The sequence below is a fragment of the Hippopotamus amphibius genome, chromosome 9 (genome assembly GCF_030028045.1).
Source record: "Hippopotamus amphibius kiboko isolate mHipAmp2 chromosome 9, mHipAmp2.hap2, whole genome shotgun sequence".
Classification (NCBI taxonomy): domain Eukaryota; kingdom Metazoa; phylum Chordata; class Mammalia; order Artiodactyla; family Hippopotamidae; genus Hippopotamus; species Hippopotamus amphibius.
In genome coordinates, this window is record NC_080194.1 from 42,570,604 (window position 1) to 42,592,778 (window position 22,175).

Consider the following 22,175-nt stretch of genomic DNA (forward strand, 5'->3'; position numbering starts at 1 on the left):
TCACACAGAAAAGTCACCCAGCTCACACACCCACACTTCGCGCCACACTCACACTCAACCTCCCACACGCACCTCACACACCCCACACTCACCTCTCCAAGCACAGACATACACATCCAATTAAATTCAGTACACACACACCACCCAGACGTACAGACACACCCTGCATAGATAATAAGCACACCTAATGTCACACCAAAATGTCACATGTCTGTGGGCACACACAGCTCCTCAGCAGACAGCCCTGCCTGCACACTGCCTCCTCCCCACACGCACTTGGGCGTGCGCACACACATACGCACTTAGACAACAAGTCCTTGCCTTGGAGCCCTGGGCCCTGGCCGCTGCACTCTTTCCTATCGGGAGCTGCACAAACAGCCACCACACAGACACATGGCACTCAAACGCCAACACACAGGTCCTAATATATTTCCCGAACAACTCCAGGATGTAACTTGGTGACTTGAAGCCAGTCCCCCAGGCTGCAAGCACACTCAGACCCTAGAAGCTACCCCACCCCCGCTCCCCTCCACCAAGACATCCAGTGAAACCTTTCATCAGGCCCCGACAGTGGCTCTTCCTGGTTGCACACAACAGTCCATAGCACACACACACAAACACACAATCCCCCACGTAAGCTGCCCCTACAAGCACGCCACCCCATGATGATGGACACACAACCACGTACATGCAAGTTCCCCCTACACACAACAATCATACATACAGCTGCCACTCCACACTCAGAACTCTGCCTCCCTCGCTGCACACGCCACGCAACGCCGTACACTCACAGTCCTCACACGCATCATAAGCCCCCACAGATCCCCCCAAATAATCCCACTGCTGATGACACACACAACGCTACACAACACAACACACATGATCACACACAAGGCACACCCAACACACACAACCCAGCCCATCCTACTCAAACATATACCCCCCGGGACTCACCCAGCCCTGGACACCTCCCACCACAGGGGACTGACACCAGATTGCAGTCTATTCCTCCCCTCCCCCATCCCAAGCCCCCAGCTTCCCAAGTCAAGACCAGCTCAGTGGGGACGAGGGGTTTTATAAATTATGCACCCCATGCTCCACTGCATGATCCCCACCCACCCTAAATCCCTGGGCACCACCCAAGGGCTGCGTGCTCCATGTTTAGCCCCTTCCACCAGCACCAGCACCATGCCATGCCTGGCAACATGGGCAGGGGTGGAGGTCCTGGGGACACCAGCATGGCATTCTGAGCCTGTCGCCTCACCACCCAAAAGCAGAGGCTGATATAAGGGAAAGGATGACCACAGGGAAAGGCCCTAGAACAAAGATAGAAACCTAGAGAACCTGGGGGAGTGATGGGCAGACTGAGAGAGGTGGGCACATGGGCAAAAGAGACCAAACAAGAGAGAAACGGTGGGGCAGAGAGAGAGGATGCCCAAAGAGACTCGGAGAAGCCACAGGAGAAACCAGAGAATAAACTGGGGCCACCATACCCAGAGAGAAACAAGAGGAGAGGGTGAGACAAGCCAGAAAAGACTAGGATCTTCTATACAGGAGGGAGAAGGGAAAGCAGGAAGAGGGTGGGAGGGGGATCCTGCAGAGAAGGAGAGAGAAACTGTGATGGAAAGGGGCAGTTGGATCCTGGTGTGGGGTCTCACATGAGGACTGAACTCCAGGTGTTTGAGTGGGAATCTGGGTGGGGGCACAGGTGAGGCTGTGGAGCAGGGGTTCAGGGGCTTGAGGTGAGGCCCCAGCTCTGAGGCGGGATCCTGGCTGAGAGTTGGGGGTTCAGGTGTTCTGGGTGTGCCTGGAGTCTGATAAATATAGTGGGGGTCCAGGGGGATGGGCAGGGGTCTGCCACTAAACTGAGAGGCAGGGTGTTCCAGGCTCGAACAGAACTCTTGGGTGTGGACAGGGGTCCCACTGTGGATTGGGAGTTCAGTGCTTGGGGTGAAGCCCCATATCTGAAAGGGGTTCAGAGTCGGGCGTGAGGTTTTTGAACTGTGAGTTGGGGACTCAAGGTCTCTGGGTATGGGCTGCAGTCCCAGCACAGAAGTGGGATTCACAACTAGGGAAGGGGTCCCCACCCTACGAGGGTTGGGGGCAGGGTGGACCATGGGGCCGGCGACAGCACGCTCCACGGAGGACCCGGCCGGGCGCTCCCCCAACACGCCGTTCCCCTCGTGCCCAGCGCGGGGGCCCCCCCCTACCTGCAGGCTGTCGGCGCATGGCTGCGGCGGCGGCGGCGGCGGCGGCTCGTCCGGCTTGAGGAAGACCTGCTGGCCCCGCCTGAGGAATTGGACAACAGCGATGAGGATGTGGTGCAGCACCAGGACCATGCTCGCAGCCGCCCGCCCGCCCGCCGGCCCGGCCGCTGCGCTCGGTCAGCGCGTCCGCGACAGCTTCGCCGGGTCCGCGCGAGGGTCCGCCCCGGCCCCGCCCCGAACCGCCTACTCCCCGCCCCCCGACCGCCCCGGCCCCGCCCATCTGCCCGCCACCGTGGACAGCACCTCTCAGCTCTTCCGATCTTCGGACCCCCGACTACAGCCCTCCACCAGCTCTCACTTCCCTTATCTCTCCGCTCTCAAGAGTCTTCCAGCTCGTCCGCTATTAGGATCCCCCGCCAGGCAGCCGGCTCCCTTCTCTCGGCCTTCGCTCCCTTCTCTTGCCCCTTCGCCACTCCTTTCACTACCGCTCAGGAGTCGCCTCTCTGAGCCCCTCTCCTGATCGCATCCTCTCCCCCCATCACTTAATTATAAAGTCCTGGAGCCAGGCCACAGCCCCAAGGCGGAGACCAGCGCAGCGAGGGGGCGGGAGGCGGCCCGGAGGGGGAGATAGAGGAGAAGGGACCACTGCACGACACAAGGAGCTCTGGGCTTGCTCTTCTTCCAGGAAAAAGGTTGGGTTGGGGGGAGGGGAGGGAGAATCAGGAAAAATTTTAGAGGTCGCTCCGAGTCGGACAGGCCCTCGGAGCAGCAGCAAATCTGGGAGGGAGACACGTGTGCACAGACACGCGAGCACACACACAGGCGCACCAGTCCCGAGCTGGAGGAAGGAGCACTGGCCCCCAGCACTGGGCAGGCAGGTCTGCGTTGGCGTCCCCGCAAGGTAAAGAGGGCGCAGGCCCCAGGGCCACACAGTCTCCCGTTCCGCGGTGGGACTTGCGAGCCCGGAGCGCAGTTCTCCGCAGAGCGGCCTCTGTGCTCAGGCGCCTGCAGCAGCCGTGACGCTCCTGCGCCCCCTGCTGTCCCATCGCGGCGGCGCAGCCCGGCCCGCTTTGCCATCTGCGCGGGAAGGGGCGGGGGGCGGGGGGTGGCGAGGAGGGGTGTCAGAGAGGGAAGGGGTCACCTGGGCCAGCTCCCTGCCTGGACCCACCCGGTTCCTAGCCTCCGCTTGGCATGAGGTTGGCTGGGGCGGTGGGACGTGTCTGGACTGGAGAGTGCTCTTGGGTCTCTCCTGGCCTTTGCCAGCCAGCTACTTACTGCATGACCTTGGTCAGATCCCCTCCCCGGTTGGTTTCTGGGCTTCAGTTTTCCCATCTCTTTCATAAGACTGCCAGGAAAATCAACCCCATAATGGTGGGAAGGCAGCCAGAGTCCCCTGACAGCCCTCGCTGTGGTCTGACCCGAATTCTTCCCATGTACTGTGGTCCCCTCTCTCTGCAACTCTCCCCTTACCCCCACCCGCCACCCCTCTTGGAGGGTGACTCAGTGAGCCCCCAGCTTCCCAGCTCCCCAACTCACTGGGCTGATTCATCTGGGCCCTTTCTCCCTGGGGAGTGATTTCCTCAAGGTTGAGTCATTGAGCCCAGTCCTGGACACAGTCCAGGCACCTGGCACACAGGCTGGGCAGAGTCCTAGCTGTGCCACCCGCTCAGGGGGAGGACCTCCATGCCAAGAGTTCTCCCACCTCACTTTCTGAGGCCAGCTCTGGACATGCCTCTTCCCCTGCTCACACACCTTCAGTGACTCCCTACCATCAGCACAATGAAGCCCAAACCCTCAGCCTGACGTGGCAGACCGCTATAAGTTAGTTCCAGCTTGTCTTTTCAGCTTTGACCTCCTCACCACTGTTCCTTAAATTTATACTTCCTGCTCTACTCAGATGGATAACTGACTCATTCTCACCTCCAGGCCTTTACCCAGCCATCCCAACCCCAATGCCCTTCAGATCCTGTCAGCCTGATTATCTTTCAGGGGCCAGTTGGAGGCCCACCTCCCCCAGGAGGCCTTCCCTGGGTGCTACCTTAATCCTCTGGGTCTCCCTTCTTGCATTTTTCCTAGGAGTCATGTCTGGTGGCACAGGGAGGGATGGGAGCTTCTCTGTCACTAAGTAATCCAGGCCAAGTCAATGTATTTTATTGCATCTTCAAATTGAGGGCAATTTGTCCTACTTATTAATGCTGTAGAAAACATTACATGGGCTAAGATATGTAATGGTTCTGGCCCAGAAAAGAGCCTCCCTTCTCTTTTTTGGCCTCAGTTTCTTGCTCTGTAAAGTGGTTGACCAACATAAGGGCTATTGTAAGGACTGAGTCTGAGGCCGGTACATAAATCTCTTGGTAAATGCTGAGCATCTGCCACCAGCTCAGTCCTGGGCTCTGGACAGTGTGCGTGGGATAAAGGTATCCAGGAGGCATCTGTTACAGCCACTAGCCAGAGCTAGCTGTTCTTCAAGACAGGCCATCTCAGACCCCAGAGTCAAGGGCCAACCCTGGCCTGGCACAGCTACCATCTCTTAGGCTTAACATTTGCCGAGCACTTACTCTGTGCTTCACAGTTCATCTTCTCAGCAACAGTACAAGACAGGACTCATTATTAGCCACAATTTACAGGCAAGGAAAACCAAGGCACAGAGAGGCTAAGTAACTTGCCCACAGTCACACAGCTAGTAAGTAGTAGAGCCAAAATTCCAACCCAGGCCATCTGGCTCCAATCTGTGCTTTATATTCACGCACTGCCTCTCGAGGAAAGGCATGTGAGAAAAACTAATTCTCCCACCTCTCCTTTTGTCCCAGAGCATGCAGTCAGGGTCTTCCACACCCAGCCCCTGAACCGTCTGACCACCTCTGCCATGAGGAAGCCAGCTTCAGGGGTGCCTGGCTCAGCCCTGCAGCCACCTCTTTTCATCTCCCCACCCTGCAGGCCATGCTAAGTTGTTCAGTGGCCCTGCTACCTCAGAAAAGGTGACTCAGCTGACAGCCTGTCAACCTGGGTACTGGGCCACTCATCCTCAGGCCCTGTCCAAGAACCAGCCCATCCTTGTTCCTAACAATGACCCCCTGAGCTCCCAAAGCACCTCCTCACCCAGGACTGGTGAACACACTTTCTTGCTCCCTCTCTCCCCATTTAAGAGTATGACACCAGCAGACCCTCCAAAGACCCCAAATCTGCTCCCATATCCCCCAGGACAACGTGTTCTGCTTCCAGGAGCCTGTCTGTGTGCCTGACGTGCTCCTATCCTCTCACTGCTAGCCATGGTCAGACTCCCAGAAGCCCAGGTTCAAACCTGAGCCCTGCCCTGACACGCTGGGTGACCTCAGGCAAGGCTCTGGCCCTGTGAAGGTTGGCCTGGTTCTCTTTGAGGACTCAAGCAGCTCTGGTGGAGGAAGGCAGGATCCGGGCAGAAGGGAGCTCTCCAGGGCGGGCAGGCCAGCCGGGGCACGCCAGGCCCGAGGTCCCAACACGGGGGCTCCTCGGGAGACAGTGTGCGTGGCTCAGTCTCTCCATGACTCGAGGTGAATCCCATGGACTAAAAGAGGGCTCCACCACCTGAGACACCCTGCCAGGGGACAAGCCAAGAGGAGTCCTGGAGGAAGCTGACATCTCTGCTGGTTCTGCGTCCAGCTAGAGCCGGTCTGCAGTGCTTCAGCCCCAGAGAGGGCATGGTGTGAGCCACCCTCAGTTAACCCTGGCGTGTGCACGTGTGTAAGGCCCTGCACACAGGTCTGTGAGCGTGATGTGGTGAAGGCGGGAGAGGTCTGAGTACAGTTCTGTAAGTTTGTATCTTTATAAGGATGTGTGATGCTTCTGCAGTATAGCTGAGCTTGTGTGTGTCTACATAGACTTGTGTGTATCTACAGGAATGTGCATGTGTGTGTGCAGATAGGTGTGTGTGCGCAGGTGTGAGTGGGCACGCACTCTGTAAGCATGTGTACACCATTGTGTATGTGCACAAGAGCCCAAGCACGGCACAGAGGTGCATTCATGTGTGAATGCACGTGTAAATGTGCACGTCTGCATGTACTCAAACTCACTCCTAGCAGAGGTGCTGAGCATGGCCACCAGCCCGGGTCGGCTCTGTGTGTCTGCTGGCGGCCCCAGGTGGGGGGTGGCCCTTACAGAGAAAGGGTCTGGCCGCAGGCAGGTGCTGGGGACAATGTGCATTCGGGCTCTGAGTGGACAGGGCCTGCCCCAGAGCGCCAGCAGCAGACTGAAGTGGGAAAGAGCCCAGACTGAGGGAACTCAGGCTCAAGGGATGAGGGGAGGGCTGGGTCAACCACAGGTCTCGTCCACTTCCATGTTATTTGCATACACATTTGTCTTGTCTGCAGCAGATGGCCCCCTCCACGACCTAGATGGGGAAGGGAGCCTGGAGTGTTCTAGTCCAGGATTAATCCAGGACCTGCCGGCTCACACTGGGACTGAGGTCCAGGGGACTTGGGGCTTGATACACCTCGGTATCTGCTCCTTATTCTCTGCACACCCCAAGAGCCTTCGGCCACACAAGGCTGCCCCAGGCCACACACATTCATCCACACACTCACGGTCTTTCCATAGATACACATACACACTCCCATCACTCCTACACACACACATACTCCTATACACAGACTCACATCCCTACACACATGCTCCTCACACAGAACACTGGTGGGCACACTGCCCTAGTGCCTCCTTCAGGGACCACTGTGTCTCCTTCTCACCAGTGCCCATCCCTGCTGGAGTGATCTTTTCTTCACTCAAGTCTGACCCTGCCTCACCCACACCCATATGGGTCCCCACTGCTGACAGGATAATGTTGGAGTTCGGGTCCCGGCCTTCCTGGTCTTTAACCCCGCCTCCAAACCACCCTTTTATGCCCCACCCACACTCTGCCTTCTGGCCACAAACCCTCACTGCTCACCAGTCCTCCAGCCAGCACTTCTGTACTTTTGCCAGGTACTCGGGCTCCCCACTATGCCATCAGCTCCAGGGGACAGGACTCTTTTTCTGTTTTGCTCATTGCTGTGGCCCCAGCAGCTAGAGCAAGGCTTGACCCAGAGGAATCGCTCAAAAAGACATCTGTGGACTATAGGAATCAGTGGTAGAACCTTCCTCCCAACCTGACCTACCTCCTTATGGAGGACCTGCACCACAGTGTTTGTTTCCCTTTGTGCTTCCCCACATCAGACCTGAAAGAGACTGGGTCTGATTCAGCTCCACGTGTCTGTGTCCAGCACAGGGCCAGGCACACAGAGCAGGAGTGGGGGATGGGGGGAAGATGGTGACCCCCTTAATGAGGCACAGGGCTGTCTAGAAGGGGCAGCTACCTGGGCCAATCACACAAAACCCACCTTTCCCAAAGAAGGGGCCTCTCGACACCGTCCCCCATCTGAGCCGCTTTCTGAAGTCACCCTGACTGGCTATCCAGCCTCTGCTTGCACACTCCCAGGGACGGGGAGCTCACGTTCTTTGCAGCCAACCCCTTCCCATGTGGGATGGCTCTGCCTGATGCGGACTCCTCCCACAGCACCATCCTGTCAAATCCTGGTCATCCAGAGCCATGATTCCCATGGAAACTGGGAAGGAAGAGGAGCAAACGGAGAGGCAGAGTCAGCTTTCTCAACAGCTCTACCAGCCTTCCCAGCTTTGGGTAGAAGTGGGAAAAGGCGCTCTTGGCTCTCAGCCTACCCCAGGCCACGACAAGCAAGTGGGTTCAAAGTGCTCAGGCTCCCCCAACCCCAGCCACTACCCCCGGGAACTGGGGACAGTGCAGAGAGAGTGCAGTGCTGAGAAACTCTTCAGCAGACCCCCCTGACCCACTCGTTCTCTCATCCCCCAAGCCCCCACCCACACCATTTCCTCCCCTCACCGGTGCCTCCTGCCCTCCAGTCTGCAGGACCTTGAGGGGCTGTTCTAACTCCAGCCCTAGGAGTGTCCCATGGAGATTCTTCCTCCTGAGCCTTGTTGGGCAGGCTGGGTGGATGAAGGCAAGCAGGTCCTCAGCCAAGGGTGGCTGCCAGAGTCCCACCCAGCCCAGCCTGGACAGCTGCAACCCACAAGCTGCCCAGCTTTCCTTCACCAGCTATTCCTGGGCTGGTCCTGCTGCAGAGGTGCCTCAGGATGCAGTCAGTCACTGACCCCAGTCCCACACACACACACACACACGCACGCACACACGAGCGCGCGCACACACACACCAGGACTGCTCACAGCTGAGCCCACGAGGGATGCCAAGACAAGAAATTCTAAGCAACAGGCACCCAAGGCCCCATGCTCTGAAAACTCCCTGCCTGCTCAGACACTGTCATAGAGGGAGCCCCAGTCTGTGGTTTCCAGGTTCCAAGAACTCCCAGAGCTTTGTGATCTAAGAAAATCAGAGCCTCTATTATAAATCCCATTATTAGAAGAGGCTGTGCTTTTTACATTCTGTGAATGTGAGAGCCTGGAGTCCTGAACTATAGGAGCCTAAGATTCTAACATTCTATTATTCGAACTGCCTGTAATGCCGGAACTCCAGGACTCCGGCTCTAGGGTTTCCACAGCCCTCAGAGCCTGATGGTCCGTGGGCTGCGTCTTTGTGAATACCCACTGAGGAGAGGGCCCCTGCGAGCCCCTGCACGTGGGAGGCGCCTTCCAGCCTCCACCTTTTGCTCACACCACTGTCCAGGCCTGGGTTCCATCACCCTCCTCTCCGCTAATTAAATCCTAGACAACTTTAAAGGGACAGGGAGGGCAATGCCATGAGGCACTACCTACTAAGTGCCAGGCCCACCCAGGTGATTCTCTTATTTCATCATCATGATATTATTAGCCCAACCTTACAGTTGATAAAACTGAGGTCCCAGGACATGAGGTCATTTGTCTAAAGTCCCACAGCTAGAAACAGTGGAAGCATGACCCAAACCCGGCCCCTTGCAAACCCAGGCCTCCCAGTAGCAGGCCAACTCCTGAGAAGAGCCCAGGGTGTGTGTGGGCAGGGCTCCCTCCTTGGCTTCAGGGCCTCACTGGAGCAGCTCCTCCCACTCCAGCGGCCCCGCAAGCTCCAAAAGGCAGAAACCATGGTCTCCTCCTCTTGCCTCTCCAAGCTGGAGGCAGCCGAGAGTCGGCCACATTTCCTGTCCTGATTGATCGCAAGGAGCTCGATTCGAAGACTGCATGTGGGACCGGGAGATGTGGCATTTTGTTTCTAGGCACCCGTCGCTATGGAAGCCAGGTGCTGCCAGCCCAAGGCCTAGCAACGAGGCCCCTTGTGGTGCGGGGTGGAGGGCAATTGTCAGGGGCTCGGAGGCAGTCAGCAAGAGAGAGGGAGGGTGGACCACTCTGCTTTCTGGGCTGGAGGGCTGGACCCACTGCCTTGGCTGGGTTTGCAAGGGGAGGAAGGGAGACAGAGACCCAGAGACAAGGGCAGAGAGAGACTTACAGAGACAGACTAAGGGGATTCTGAGACAGCGAAAGGCAGAGACATCATCAGAGAGAGGAAGATTCGGGAAGGTGGAAGAAGACAAGAGCTGAGACTCAGAGACCACTGAGACAGACAAGTGGCAGAGACAGACTGACTCCCAGACAAGCCCAACTCCTGGAGAGGGAGAGAGTGTGCCAGAGAGCAGGCAGAAGCTGCAGGGGAATGACAGAGATGGATGGAAGTGTGACAGGAGGAGATAAGCCTGAGGCAGGAGGCAATACAGAGAGATAACAAAGGAAAAGAGGACCAGGAATGGAGGGGCAGGCGAGGCAACACGGACTGCGAGGCAGTGCAGACAGAGGCAGGGGCAGAATGAGGACAAGGGCACTCAGCTCACAGGAGTCCTGGGCTGGCCCCAGCCCTGAGCCCCTCCTCCTGGGTCTGGCCATCTGTGGCATGGGCGTCACCAGCCTTGTACCACCAGCCCACCACCCTGCCTCTCCCCCGAACACAGACTCATCTAGCCACGGACCCTCAGAAAAGAGGCTGGTCGGAGAGGTTCCTTGTCTCTCTTACCCCCCAGGGACAGGTCTTGCCCGAGCTCGTACAGTGAGGAAGTGAATGGAACAGCAGCAAGTCAGGCCTTGGGACTCCCAGTCCAGAGCCCTCTCCCCACCCCCATCTGAGTCAGGCCAGGCCTTGGTTACCCATGGAGGCACCATCCGTACAGAGAGGCACACTTGTCCCCCCACCAGAGTGACCAAGAAGATGACAGAGCCTCAGATGGACTCCCCTTTACTTCCTCCTTCCTCAGCAACAGGTCCTGCGTCAGGGCAGTGGGGACCCAAGGATGGAGTGGACGGCATCCAGTGGAGAGCTGGCCTATAGCTGTCCCTCTCGGGGCTGCGACTAGGGAAGGCAGGCTCTGGGGAACCCAGAGGAGCATGGCCCTTGGGGACAGGGAAATGGCAGGAACTGGACAGGTGATATCTCAATCTTCACTGTAACCTGTTACAGATGAGAAGACTGAGGTCCCCAAAAGGAAAGCGACTTGCCCTAACCACCACCAACCAGCAGGTGCCTGAACCAGGACTTGAACCCAGGTCTCTTGAGGCCAGTGCAAGTTGGAGGGCCTGGTGGAGGTCCCTGGGCCAGGGTGGAAGCAGCTGCTCCAGGAAGGGGAGCAATCCGGGCCTGTTCAGGGGCCCTTCCCAGTAGGAAGGTTAGGAGGGTCCACAGCCCTGCTCTGGCCACCGCTCCTCCCGGCACCAGCTGTCCCCCTCCCCGTTGTCAGAAAGATGATAGTGCTTGGCTAGACTCTGTCACCTGTCAGCTACTAATCTCTCTCTCTCTCCCCACCCCCGCCCCCCAGAGCTAATTTTTCCTGCAATTGTTAACACTGTCAGTGGCAGCTGACAGCCGCTTTGGGAGCTCATGTGCCCTCAGAGGTGCCCCATCTGCCCCCACCAGCCTCACTCTCTCCAGACTCCTGAGAGAGGAACCAGCAAAGACGAAGCGCCTGCTGCATGCCCTGGTGGTATGAAGAACTGTACCTTCATTACCTCATTAAATTGTCCATAGAGGCCTCTGAAGGCTTGCCCCCACCTCCTGCAGCCCCTGGCCCCTGGCCTCCCTGCCTGCCCTCCTCCAACCCTGCAGCACCCACCCCAGGACCAGCCTCTGGGGCAGGGGAACCCCACAGCAGTAGGCACACATAGGTGTCTGGAAACTGGTAATAGTTTGATTCTCAGCTGCAGGGCCCACAGTGGGGGGCAGTGGGGAGAGCATGGGGAAGATGCAGGCTCGGCAGGCTGAAGGTGAGGAGGCGGGCGGTGGGGGGAGGCGGGAGGGCGCGCTGAGGCCCCAAGCCAGCCTCACTCCACTTACACACACCCCACACACTGAGCCTGGGCCGCAGCCCAGACGGTCGACCCACAGTGCCACACTCCCCTGGGCCCGAGTTCCTGGAAGGCAGTGCTGCCGTGATGACTGATTGGCTGCCTCTCAGCCTCTTCCTACTGCCTGGAGGCTGCCTCCTCCACGCAGCCTCCCCAGCTGAGCAGTGTCACTGTCAGGGTGAGAGTCTGGGGGCAGACTTTGAGCAATGAGCAGTGATCCCTCATCTCTCCCTCGGCCCAGCACTCTCCCTACTCCTCAGGAACCTGGTCCAGGTAGATGCGTGGTGCGGGGGCTGACACGGAGGCTGGTATTCACGCACGCACAGGTGTGCATGTGCTCACGCGTGTGTATGCATGTGCACGCATGTAAGCATGTCAGTAGAATAGAGGAGCTGCAAGTATAAAAGTGAGCCGTACAACCTGAGTTCAAATCCCAACTCCTCCATCTTCTGGATGTGTGACCCTGTGCACGTTACTTAACCTCTCTGAGCCTCAGTTTCCTTATCTGTACAGCAAGGTTACCAATAATACTCAGCTAACAGGATGAATGAGATTAGACACGCCGAGCTCTAGCATACTGCTTGGCATACAGTATTTTTTGATACATGAAAGCTTTTAATACTCTTACTGTGAGTGTGTGTGTGCCCGTGCGCGCGTGGGCATGTGCATGTGTAGGTTCCCTCGGAAGGTCCGGGGGGACTTCTGGCACTCTAGCAAGGGGCTGTAAGCTGCTCCCTAATCTCTGACTCCCCTAGAGTAGGGCCTGCGGCCACACCCTCAGCTCAGCCTCAGAGAAGGGCAGCCTGCCGCACCCCAAAAACCCCACCTGTGGTGGCTGAGGCTGTGTGGGAGATGGATGGCTTGGTGGCCACCAGGCAGGACTGGTGATTAGGAGGCTAACAGCCCAGCATCCGGAAAGGAATGGGAGGGATGCTGAGCTATGGGGCTATCCATCAAAGCTGGCAGGCCCAGCCATGCTGCACAGCGGGATGGAGAGAAGCAAGGGACGGCTTCGAGGTGGGCGAAGCACAGACGAGCCCAGAGCCAGGCAGCCAGGCTCAGTCCAGTGCTGCCCCGTTACTGAGTGAGTCACTGTTACCTCGGGACCTCAACGTCTTCATCACAACAATGAGGCTAAATGTCTCTCTCGGCCCAGATAAGTTCTAGCCTCAGCAGGCCCAATATCAGACACGAGGGCCAGGAAGAGCCCTGGGGAGAGAGTGAGGGGCTCAGAGATGTCCTTACCTCCTACGCTGGTGCTCAGCACAGCCGAAGATCCCTGAGGGTGTGGAGTAAGAGGATGTGGCACCGTGCCGGGGCTGGCAGCCCAAAGACCCAAGTTTGATTCAATTTCTGGCCCTAATCTCTTGCTGACCTGAGCCGAGCCCCTGACTCCCCCAGGTCCTTCCCTGGATGCCCTCCCCCGCTACCCACCCACCCACACCCAATTCTTCCAGGGCAGGAAGGGCCATAGGAACAGCCTTTGCCTATGCAAATTTCATTAACACAGGGGGCAAAGTCAACCATGGGACCTCCCTGGCCACTGGAGGTAGTGGTTACATGGAAAAATTGTGGCCAGCAAGTCTCAGGTAAGAGGTCCTAGCTGGGGTCTAGTTGGACCCTAGCAGAGCCCATCGTCTTAGTCTGTCTCTAAGGACCTCACCGAGCTTAATTAACTTTCTCTCTCTGAGCCTCAGTTTTCCCATCCTAAAATTAAACAAGCAACAACAGCAAAATTCTTCAGGGGCTCCTCTTTTCCTGTGGGACAAACTGCAAACTCCTCACTGCTTCCACTCCTTCCATGTCCTTCCCCAGGCTCCACTCCTCCTGTGCTCCCACTGCAGACCCCACACTTAGGCTATTCTGGACTTTTATCAATCCCTTGTCCCTCTTCATGTTTCACCTCTAGACTCAAGCCCCGTGTGTGGCTTACCAGTTCACCTTTGGACCTCTGTCTCTGTCTCTCACTTTTTCTTTTTTTGAGGGCAGTGAACTCTACCCCTGGCCCCAGCAGTGAAAGCACCGAGTCCTAATCACTGGAGCACCAGGGAATTCCCTGGACCCCTGCCTCTCCCCTGGAAAATCCCCTCCTTGCTCAATAGGGCCAGAAGAAGTATCACTGCCTCTGCAAAGCCGTTTGCACAGCCCCTGGCAGAGCTAAGCCAGATCCCCGCTACAGAGCCACCTGCCACAGCTTCTCTGGAGCCTAGACCAGGAAGTGTCTATGTCCCCATCTCACTCCGAGCTCCCAAGGGTGAGGGTCAGGCTGGGCCTCATTCCCAGGGGGCAAAGGGGGTGGGCAGCTCAGGGCCTCCAACAGGGAAGGGGCTTAGGGACATGGAAGGACGGAAGGAGGATGGGAGGGAGGAATGAAAAGAAAGAGATAAGGAAGGAGGGAGAGAGAGGTACAACTGTCCCCAAGGTCCCCTTGGATCTAACAATCTGAATGAACTCTAGTCCACTCCGGATGGAGCCCCCATGTCTGGTCCTGCCCCATCCCCCACTCGCCTTTGTCCCCTGTCACACACACCAGTACAAATGCCCAGAGTCAAAGAGGTCTCTGGCCTCTGCCGCTGCCCTCTGACTGGAGGCTAAGAACATGCCTGGTCGTCATAGTGATGCCGCGATGCTGTCATCACCAATTCATCTCCTAAGCCCTGGGAGGCCAGCGAGGTGTGAGGAGAGCTGGTCAGAACTGATCAGAGCTGCCAGTGGAGGCAGGAGCCTCAGGGCTGTGGGCCTGGAGAAGGGTCAGGGGTTAAACTTCAACAGCCCGATCCAGCTGTGTCCTTCCTTCAGCCTCCCAATGCCCTGGTGGGAAGGAGGAACACAGACCTTTCCCCAGTCTGTCCTGTGCACCTACTGTGTGTCCATCTCAGTCCAACCTCAGATGTGGGGGTCAGTGAAGGCCGGAATAGGAAGTCCCCACCCCAGGGCCTGTGAGCACGTGTCCAGTCCTGCTGTCCTCAGTAGAACAGAGGGACATCCTTCCTCATGTCACAGGGGCTGAGATGGGGTGCAGGGAAGTGAGCCCATATGCTGTGCCCTCTCCAGGCAAGCATGTGTCAGGCATTCCTAAGAAGTAACTTATTTAATCCTCCCAGAAAACCTGCAGGGGAGGAATTATTACTGCATTTTGCACGTCTGGATGTTTTCTGCCTAAATCCTTCCAGCCAATTCTGTCCCCTCCTCTGGGAAGCCTTTCTGGATGCCCACACCACACGCATCCCCCCTCTTCTGAACTCCCAGTGATGGCGGGTGAGGGTCCTGGTCTCCCCAGATTGGACTGCTGGCTCTTCCTCCCACCAGGGGTTGTGTAGGGCACACACAGTGTACCCTTTCATCCCAGAGACTCTCCTAGCTACCGACCAGAAGACAAAGGCTGGGGTTGTCCAGGGTCCTGAACCCTCCCAGGCCTTTCTCTGGAAGTTTGGCTTTCTTCTGTTGGAAGTCACCTGTTCCCCTCAGTCTGGGAGAGAAAGGCCTGCGAGGCACCCCTGTCCTCCTCTCACCTACTTCCTTTATTCACAAAACCTCAAAACAAGGAACCCATATGGAGCTGGAGAATGGAAATGAAACTAACATGCATTCACGTAACAAGCATCTATTGAACACCTACTATGTGTGGCTTGGCATACAACAGTAAACAAAGCAGACCTAATTCCTTCCCTTTTGGAAATTTTGGTCCTGTAAAGTCAGTACTGGGGTTTGCTTTACATGTCACATTAACCCATCTGACCCTTACAATATATATACAGAGGTGGATGTTATTATGCCCATTTTACAGAGAAGGAAATGAAAGCTTAGGGTGATAAAGGAACTGCTCAAGGCCACACAGCTAGTATCCAGTAAAGGTGGGATTCAAATCGAGACTTGTCTGACCCCAAGTCTCATTCTTGTTCTGTTCCTGGGTGGAGAGGGGGTCACAGACATAGTCCCTGCCCTCAAAGAGTTCATAATCTAGTTCACCTGTCTTAGTTCTCCAAAAAGCACCACTGGAAAGTGTTCCTCGAGTCTTATCTGAATCCCTCCTGCTGCAGCTCTGACTTGCCCTCTCTTTGTTGGGACCTCAGCAGGGCAGAGGATCAGCTTTCATCTCCTTGCAGACACCTGGGGTCCTTCCATGAGCTCCTAGCCCTTTCTCCACCCCCACCTCGCACAGAGGCCTCCCTCCACAGGAGGGAGTGAGGTGTGTGCTCTAAAAATACCTTAATCCCTCCCTGCTCCAGCTCTAATTAAACTGAGTGAGTCACTAACTTTAAGTAATTTATTGCTAGTTACATAATTGCTTTAATATTTGGTTCTAGGACTGGGGAACAAAGGAGCCCCCCTTCTTTTAGGGGAATCGCTAGTCCCCAGAGGGGCTTATGGCTGGCCCCTAGTAGGGGAGATAAGGAAAGAAGTGGAATCACGTTGGACAAGCCCCTGCTCCAGTCTGGACCAACATATGGCCATTTCTAGCTGGACCACAGGGCACATCGGATCAGAGCAGGGGCAGGTTTTGGGGAACACTGACGCCTTAATCTCTGTCAGCCACTCTGTGGATTTCTGAGGCTGCCACTGCCAGCTGACCCAGCCCTCAGACCCAGAGCCTATTCTCAGGATACTGTGGTCTGAGCATCCCTTCCTTTCCCTGGCCTCTTGCCTCTTGCCTCTGCCAGTCCACAGGAACCAAGGCTCAGAAAAGGCAAGCGGTTCCTTGGTGTCTCCCAGCATATGGAAGCAGTCCCCTCTCTGTGCCGGGGCTGTCAGCTCAGGGAAACCCCAGCACCTGGAAGAAGCCCTGGAAGAAGTCAGCCCCAAGGGGGACTGACTGTGAAGGGCACAAAGGAAGTCTTGGGGGATGATAAAAATATCCTTTTCTTGATTGAACTGGTGGTTATATGACTGTAGAGATTTACTAAAACTCATTGAATCATACACTTTGAATTGGTGATTTTATTGTATGTAAATTTTACCTCAATAAAATGGATGTAAAAAAAAAAACTTTAAAAAGCAGTCACACCCCCACGTTCTGGGCCCCCACAGCAATTCAGCTGCGCAGAATTGGCAGCCATGTAGAAAATGAGGCAGGGAGGTGCAGAAGACCAGCTACGCAGGGCACATAGTAGGTGTTCACACTGCAGATGTTGGTTTCACTCAGTTCCAATGAGCAAAGACTCCCTCGGCTCCTCCTGGGTGCGTTGACGTGATCTCATTAGCTCTCCTCCTGCTCTCACGCGGCCCGGGGAGGGAGCTGCGCTGCGTGCCAGGTGCATCACACGTTTTGTCTCACCTAATCCTCACCGTAGCCCTAGTGAGGTGGGCTCTATTATCGTCCCCCTTTTACAGATGAGGGAACAAAGGTGGCAGAACTCAGCACAGGTCCTGCAGCTAAGAAGTGGAGGAGCGGAGAGCTGAACCGGGAGGCAGTCCCCAAGGCTCCGGCTCTAATCACTCACCTCTACCACGTCCCTTTCCCACACTAAGTGGTGTGGGTTAGGAAGTCATGCGCACAGAGGTTGTGCCTCTGACCCCAGGCCTCCGATAATGAGGTTTGCGCTAGGCTTAGACGTAGAGGCGGAGCACACCCAAGCAAAGATGGCAAGTGAGTGTGTGTGTGAGCTCAAAGAGATGGCAAGAGGCAGAGCTGGCTTCGGGAAGGAGGGAACTGGGTCAGGTAACAAGCCTGGAAGACATGCAAAATAAATCAGACAAGAGTCTGAAAAAATGAGGCAGAGAGCAAGCCGCTGTGGCAGCCAGTGAGTTAAATGCCTGCTCAGGCCCTGAGTAGCCAGGGCTCCTCACGGATATTCCTGACTCACTCCCCCCCAAATTTGTCTCTGCCTAGTTTCTTGGCCCTAATTGCCCACTCAGAACTCAGTTATCACCTCACCAGGCACAGGCAAAAAGACTTCATCACCAAATTTGTAAAGACTGGTTGGAAAACAGTCAATGATGCTACGTGGCAGAGGGGAGCTCCGAGGTTGGGAGTATGGAAGGACCACCAAGACCTGTGGAATGATAGATGTTACCAGTGAAGGGAGGGGGCATTGAGGAAGGGTGTTCCAGGCAAAAGGAACAGCATGTGCAACAGCCCAGTGGTGAGAGGTGGGGAATCCAAGGGAGCCCGGTCCGGCCACCTGATGCGTATTCTCTGTTTATGCCGAGCGTGGGTGTTCCTGTGGGTATGTACCATGTGTGTGCCGAGTCCATATCTGTGTTGCATGTCTGCAGTCTGTATACCTGGGTGGTATGCAAGGGTACTGCAGATCTTTCTGTTTCTTTTGCGTCTAGATCAATTTTTAGATTCACCCTGTGTCTGTTTCTCGGTGTATATTGATGTTTGTATTGTGTGTGTTGCGGGGCTTTCCATTTCTGTGGGCTGTGATCTGCTCCTTTGTATGTTGACTTCTGTGCCTGTTTTTCTCTGTTTGGGTTTGTTTCTCCCATGCCTGGAGCTGTGTGTTTGTGGCCAGGGCACTTGGTCCCAGAGGACAAGCCTGGGGCCAGGGGTGCTAGAGGCCACATGCAGCCACTCACAATAGCACCTAATGACTGTCAAGCACTTAGTGGGGAGGAAGGCTGCGCTGGAGATACTAATTACCACTGGTAATGAGTCAGTGGCCTAGGGCCCAGCAGAGGCTGAAAGTGGGTCCCCACTGGCATAGGGCACTTGGATGAGCTGGCTGGGCCAAGGCCCCTCATGGCCCCAGCACCAGGAGGGGCCATCTCACTGACTCATCCCCCAGGGAGGCCCAAGGCCCAGGCTCTGAACAGCAAGAAGGACTGGGATCAAACTTCAGCATGAAGGTCTCAAAACGGAGGACTTTAATTAGACTTGGCAGTGGACAGGTCATAAGTGTTATTAAGAGATGAGTCAGCGGTGACAGCTTTGCTCTTGGGGGGCCATGGTCTGAGGGGTGGCTTATGGGTGCCATGGATGGGTGCTCTGGAGCGTGGAAGCCCCAGGCAGGATGAGGCAGGGCGGAATGTCCCTGGAGGGGGATCTGGAGTTGTCACACATCCCTGCGTAGGTGGGCGGACGCTGGGGAACTAGGGCCAGAGCTGAGGCAGGTGAGCTCGGGGGTGGGAGCTGTCACTCCTCCCCTGACCTGTCAATGCAACGCTTGTGTCCTCAGCCACCCCTGGTGCAGCCTTCTTGCCTCTCCCTTGGGTCTCCACACCAGCCTCCTCAATGGCCCCTCTCACTCACCCTTCACTTGGAGCTCCCTAAACCTGAGGTTGACCATGGCCTGAGTGACATTCTTCAGCAGCCCAGTGCTGCCCAGACAGGGAGCAGGGCAGTCATGACAGGAAGTAGCTCCAACGCAACAGCAGACAACTGGGTGCGCCCACCAGGCCTCCCTGGATGTGACAAAGTGGGTGTTCAGAGGCAGGACCTGGCTTCTGTCCCCAGCTCTGAGACCTACTGGCTGTGTGACCTTGGGCAAGCTGGCACCCTCTCTGGGCTTCAGTTTCCCATCATCCATTTGTCCCTCCAAATCTCCACCCTTTCCTGCCATTCTCTGTGCCCCAGAGGCTGACCTCTAGCGCTGCTCCCTTGCCCTCTAGCCTCCGATACACTTCTGCCGGTGAGGGCGGGAGAGCAGAGTGAGAAGTGAGAGCGCTCAAGGTATTGACACGCTCACCCACCCCACCTCCTTTGACAGCCCCTGTAGGGCAGCCCTCATCCGGGACCTGGCTTAGGTCTGGAGCACTCTCCTTGCTCCTCGAGCCTCTCTGATGCTAGTCCTAAGTGCCTCCACATGCCCTGCTGGTTCCCTTAATCCTACCCCACCTCTGTAATCCTTGCTTCATCAAACTGCCTTCAATTAAACCATCTGAGTGTGTCATCTGTTTCCACTCTACAAAATAAGGCTAGCTCCTTGAAGGCTAGTTGAGGTGATTAAAGGAGGTGATTTAAACCTACCGTTGACCTACGTATCTGCAGGTCCTGTGTCCATGGATTCAACCAACCATGGATCGGAAATATTTGAAAAAAAATTTTTTCCAGAAAGTTCCACAAAGCAAAACTTGAATTTGCCACTTGACACCAACCATTTACATAGCATTTACATTGTATTTACAACTACTTACAGAGCATTTACATTACATTGGGTATTATAAGTAATCTAGAGATGATTTAAAGTACAGGAAGGGTTATATGTAAATACTATGCCGTTTTTTACGTAAGGGACTTGAGTATTCTCAGAGTTTGGTGCCTGCAGAGGGTCCTGGAACCAATCCCCCCGCCAGGATAGCTAGGGACGATGGCCTAAAGGGCACTCTGTAAACACTAGTTCTCTCCATTTAGCCCCCAAACCCCACCCCACTTGAAGTTTTAAGATAACTCGGAACTCTCTGGCTTTGGAAGGTTGACATACTGGGCTGCCTGCTCCTCTCCTCTGCTACCCTAATTCCTGCCCAGCCCCCAGCACCAGGAAGCCTCCATCCCTGCCCCACCCAGAGCCAAAGACTGAGCCTGCAGCCAGGGGCCTCCCACTCTAGACCCCCCACGGCTCAGCACAAAGGAAGCTGCCTGTCTGCTGTCTGCTCCCTCCCGCCAGTGCTGAACCAGCAAAACTGCCGCAGAGTTGCCCAGTCCTACCCAACACACTCCCATCTCCACCAGAGTGTCCTCACAACCAGCCCCCTGCCTCCAACCCCAAATCTCCAGGAAGACAAATTTCTCTCCAGTTCCCCGGATGAAGGGGATCTCCCTGCTTCCAAGCTGGATGGTCTAACCTCACATCGTCCCACCGCCCCGGCCGCCAGGGGGAGCACTCTGGGGCTCAAACCTCCCCTTGCTGAGTGCGCAGAGGCATGTCCTTCTCTGGCCCCTCCATGGCAGCGACAGATGGAATGAACTTCAGAGAGTTTGCCACCAACTTCCCTGCCAGGGCAGGAGCCTCATCTGCCACCTCCCTAACCAGGCTGCCCAGCCCCTGCTCTCCCCTCCCCACCCCATGGATAGGGAGCTCATCCTTCTTTCCCATAGCAGCCCCTTCCCTATGGGGCTGCCCTGCCCCCCTCACATAGAGCCAAGCTGGGCCTCCATGACGCCCCCAAATCCCAGCACAGTCTTAGTACTAAGAACCCAAGGAGAGATTTTAGGGAAAACCTTGACTGTTAGAACAGTAGAAACCTAAAAAGGCATCTGATGCAAAGATGAGGACACTGAGGCTTCTAGAGGAGGTCCCTCCACAGCCTCACCCCGCTGCCGGACCCCTCTCTACCTCGGGAGGACAGACGTCACAAGTTCTCAGGAGGAGTCTCACAGCAGGCAGAAGCTCTGGGAGAAACGTCAAAGACAGCATCTGAGGCCTGGGAGGAGTGGAAATGCCCAGGTACAGGAGATGTTCTCATGCCACAGACTTGAATCTCTACTCTAAGCTCCCTGTCGGCTCTGGAGGCTGGAGGAAGGGAGGCCTTCCAGGCCAGACATACCCGATCTCTCTGCTCCAAGCCCTGCCATCCCTCCCTGGATCCTGCTGTGAAACCTTGGGTTAATCACTAACCCCTCTCTGGGCATCTATATAATGAGAAGACTGGGCTGAGGGTCCCTGAAACTCTCTAGTGGGGTACAGCCATTAAGAGTTCCCAGGGAGAATGGAAGCGAGACACCTCTCAGCCATTGTCCAGCATCTCAATCTGATGGCCCGGGATCCTGGTTGGCCCCACCTGAGTCTGAACACAGAGACAATCTGTTCCTTCCAGGGCCCTCACTGACTAGGAGTGAGCCAGAGTCCCTGGAGGGAAGCCCAGCCGCACACACAACGGCCCCTTCAGCCTAAGTCTGCACACATCTTGTCTCTCCCTTTAGGCAGGTGGTAGCCAGGAGAGAAAGTGTTGAGTAGCTATACCTTGGGCGTGGCCTTGGGGTCAGCAGAGCAGGTGTCTCATCCGTCACACACGTCACTCATCTGTGCTCTCCCGCTCGAACACGGACACCCATATGCATAGACACATACATCTACATACAGTTTTACTAGAACGATGTACATACCACTCTACACACAGGCACATGCACACACAAGCCACCATCCACAAAGAAACTGGGCATAAAAATGGACACCCATGTTCACACACAGGAGCACGTCCACATCCTACACAAACACTGGTCCACACGCTCCCCCCCCTCAGTCCCACATACGCACATGTACAACTTCCAGTTCACACACACACGCACACACACACACACACAAACACAAAGAAACCAACCAATCTCACCCCCATCTCAGTATCAAGGAAATCATCATCCAGTAGAAATCCAGACACCAGCTGCAATGTCATTCTAAATCCATTTCCAAGTGTAAGCCTGCCCCAGAACTGTGAGGAAAAAATTTCCTGTCTCCAAGCTCAACCCCTCCAGTGTGTCTGTCCCTGCTGCGTGGGGTCCAGCCTCACTTCAGCCTCCCTTCCCCCATCTCAGCAAGGCCCTCTCACCCCCAGCACAACGCAAGTGGAGAACAACGGGTTGCCCCTCCCCCTCCTTCATCTCTGCTCCTTACCCAGCCTCTTCAAGCAGAAAGAAGATCCAGGCTAGAATGGACTGTGTGTGACAGCACTCCCTGCTGGAGATATGTGGCATTACAGCTCAGCTCTATGATAGATGGTCCTCACTCCCCAGGCTGTGCTGGAGGGGAATAAGTGGAAGGCAGAGGAAGACGAGGAAGAGGGAGAGGAAGG

General features: G+C 56.0%; 1 protein-coding gene across 5 annotated transcripts in view; it reads right to left on the reverse strand.

Moving 5' to 3' along the window:
• Positions 1-22,175, reverse strand: part of PDE2A (phosphodiesterase 2A) — a 90,582-nt gene that overhangs the window by 63,089 nt on the left and 5,318 nt on the right. For 2 of the 5 annotated variants that reach the window (XM_057750952.1, XM_057750951.1), the window contains exon 1: positions 2,211-2,367. In XM_057750952.1, the coding sequence (XP_057606935.1) occupies positions 2,211-2,339 (129 nt within the window). In that variant the 5' untranslated portion in view covers positions 2,340-2,367. Of the gene's footprint in view, positions 1-2,210; positions 2,375-22,175 lie in introns of those variants that run through there. The other 3 variants (XM_057750953.1, XM_057750954.1, XM_057750955.1) reach the window with 3 other exon arrangements.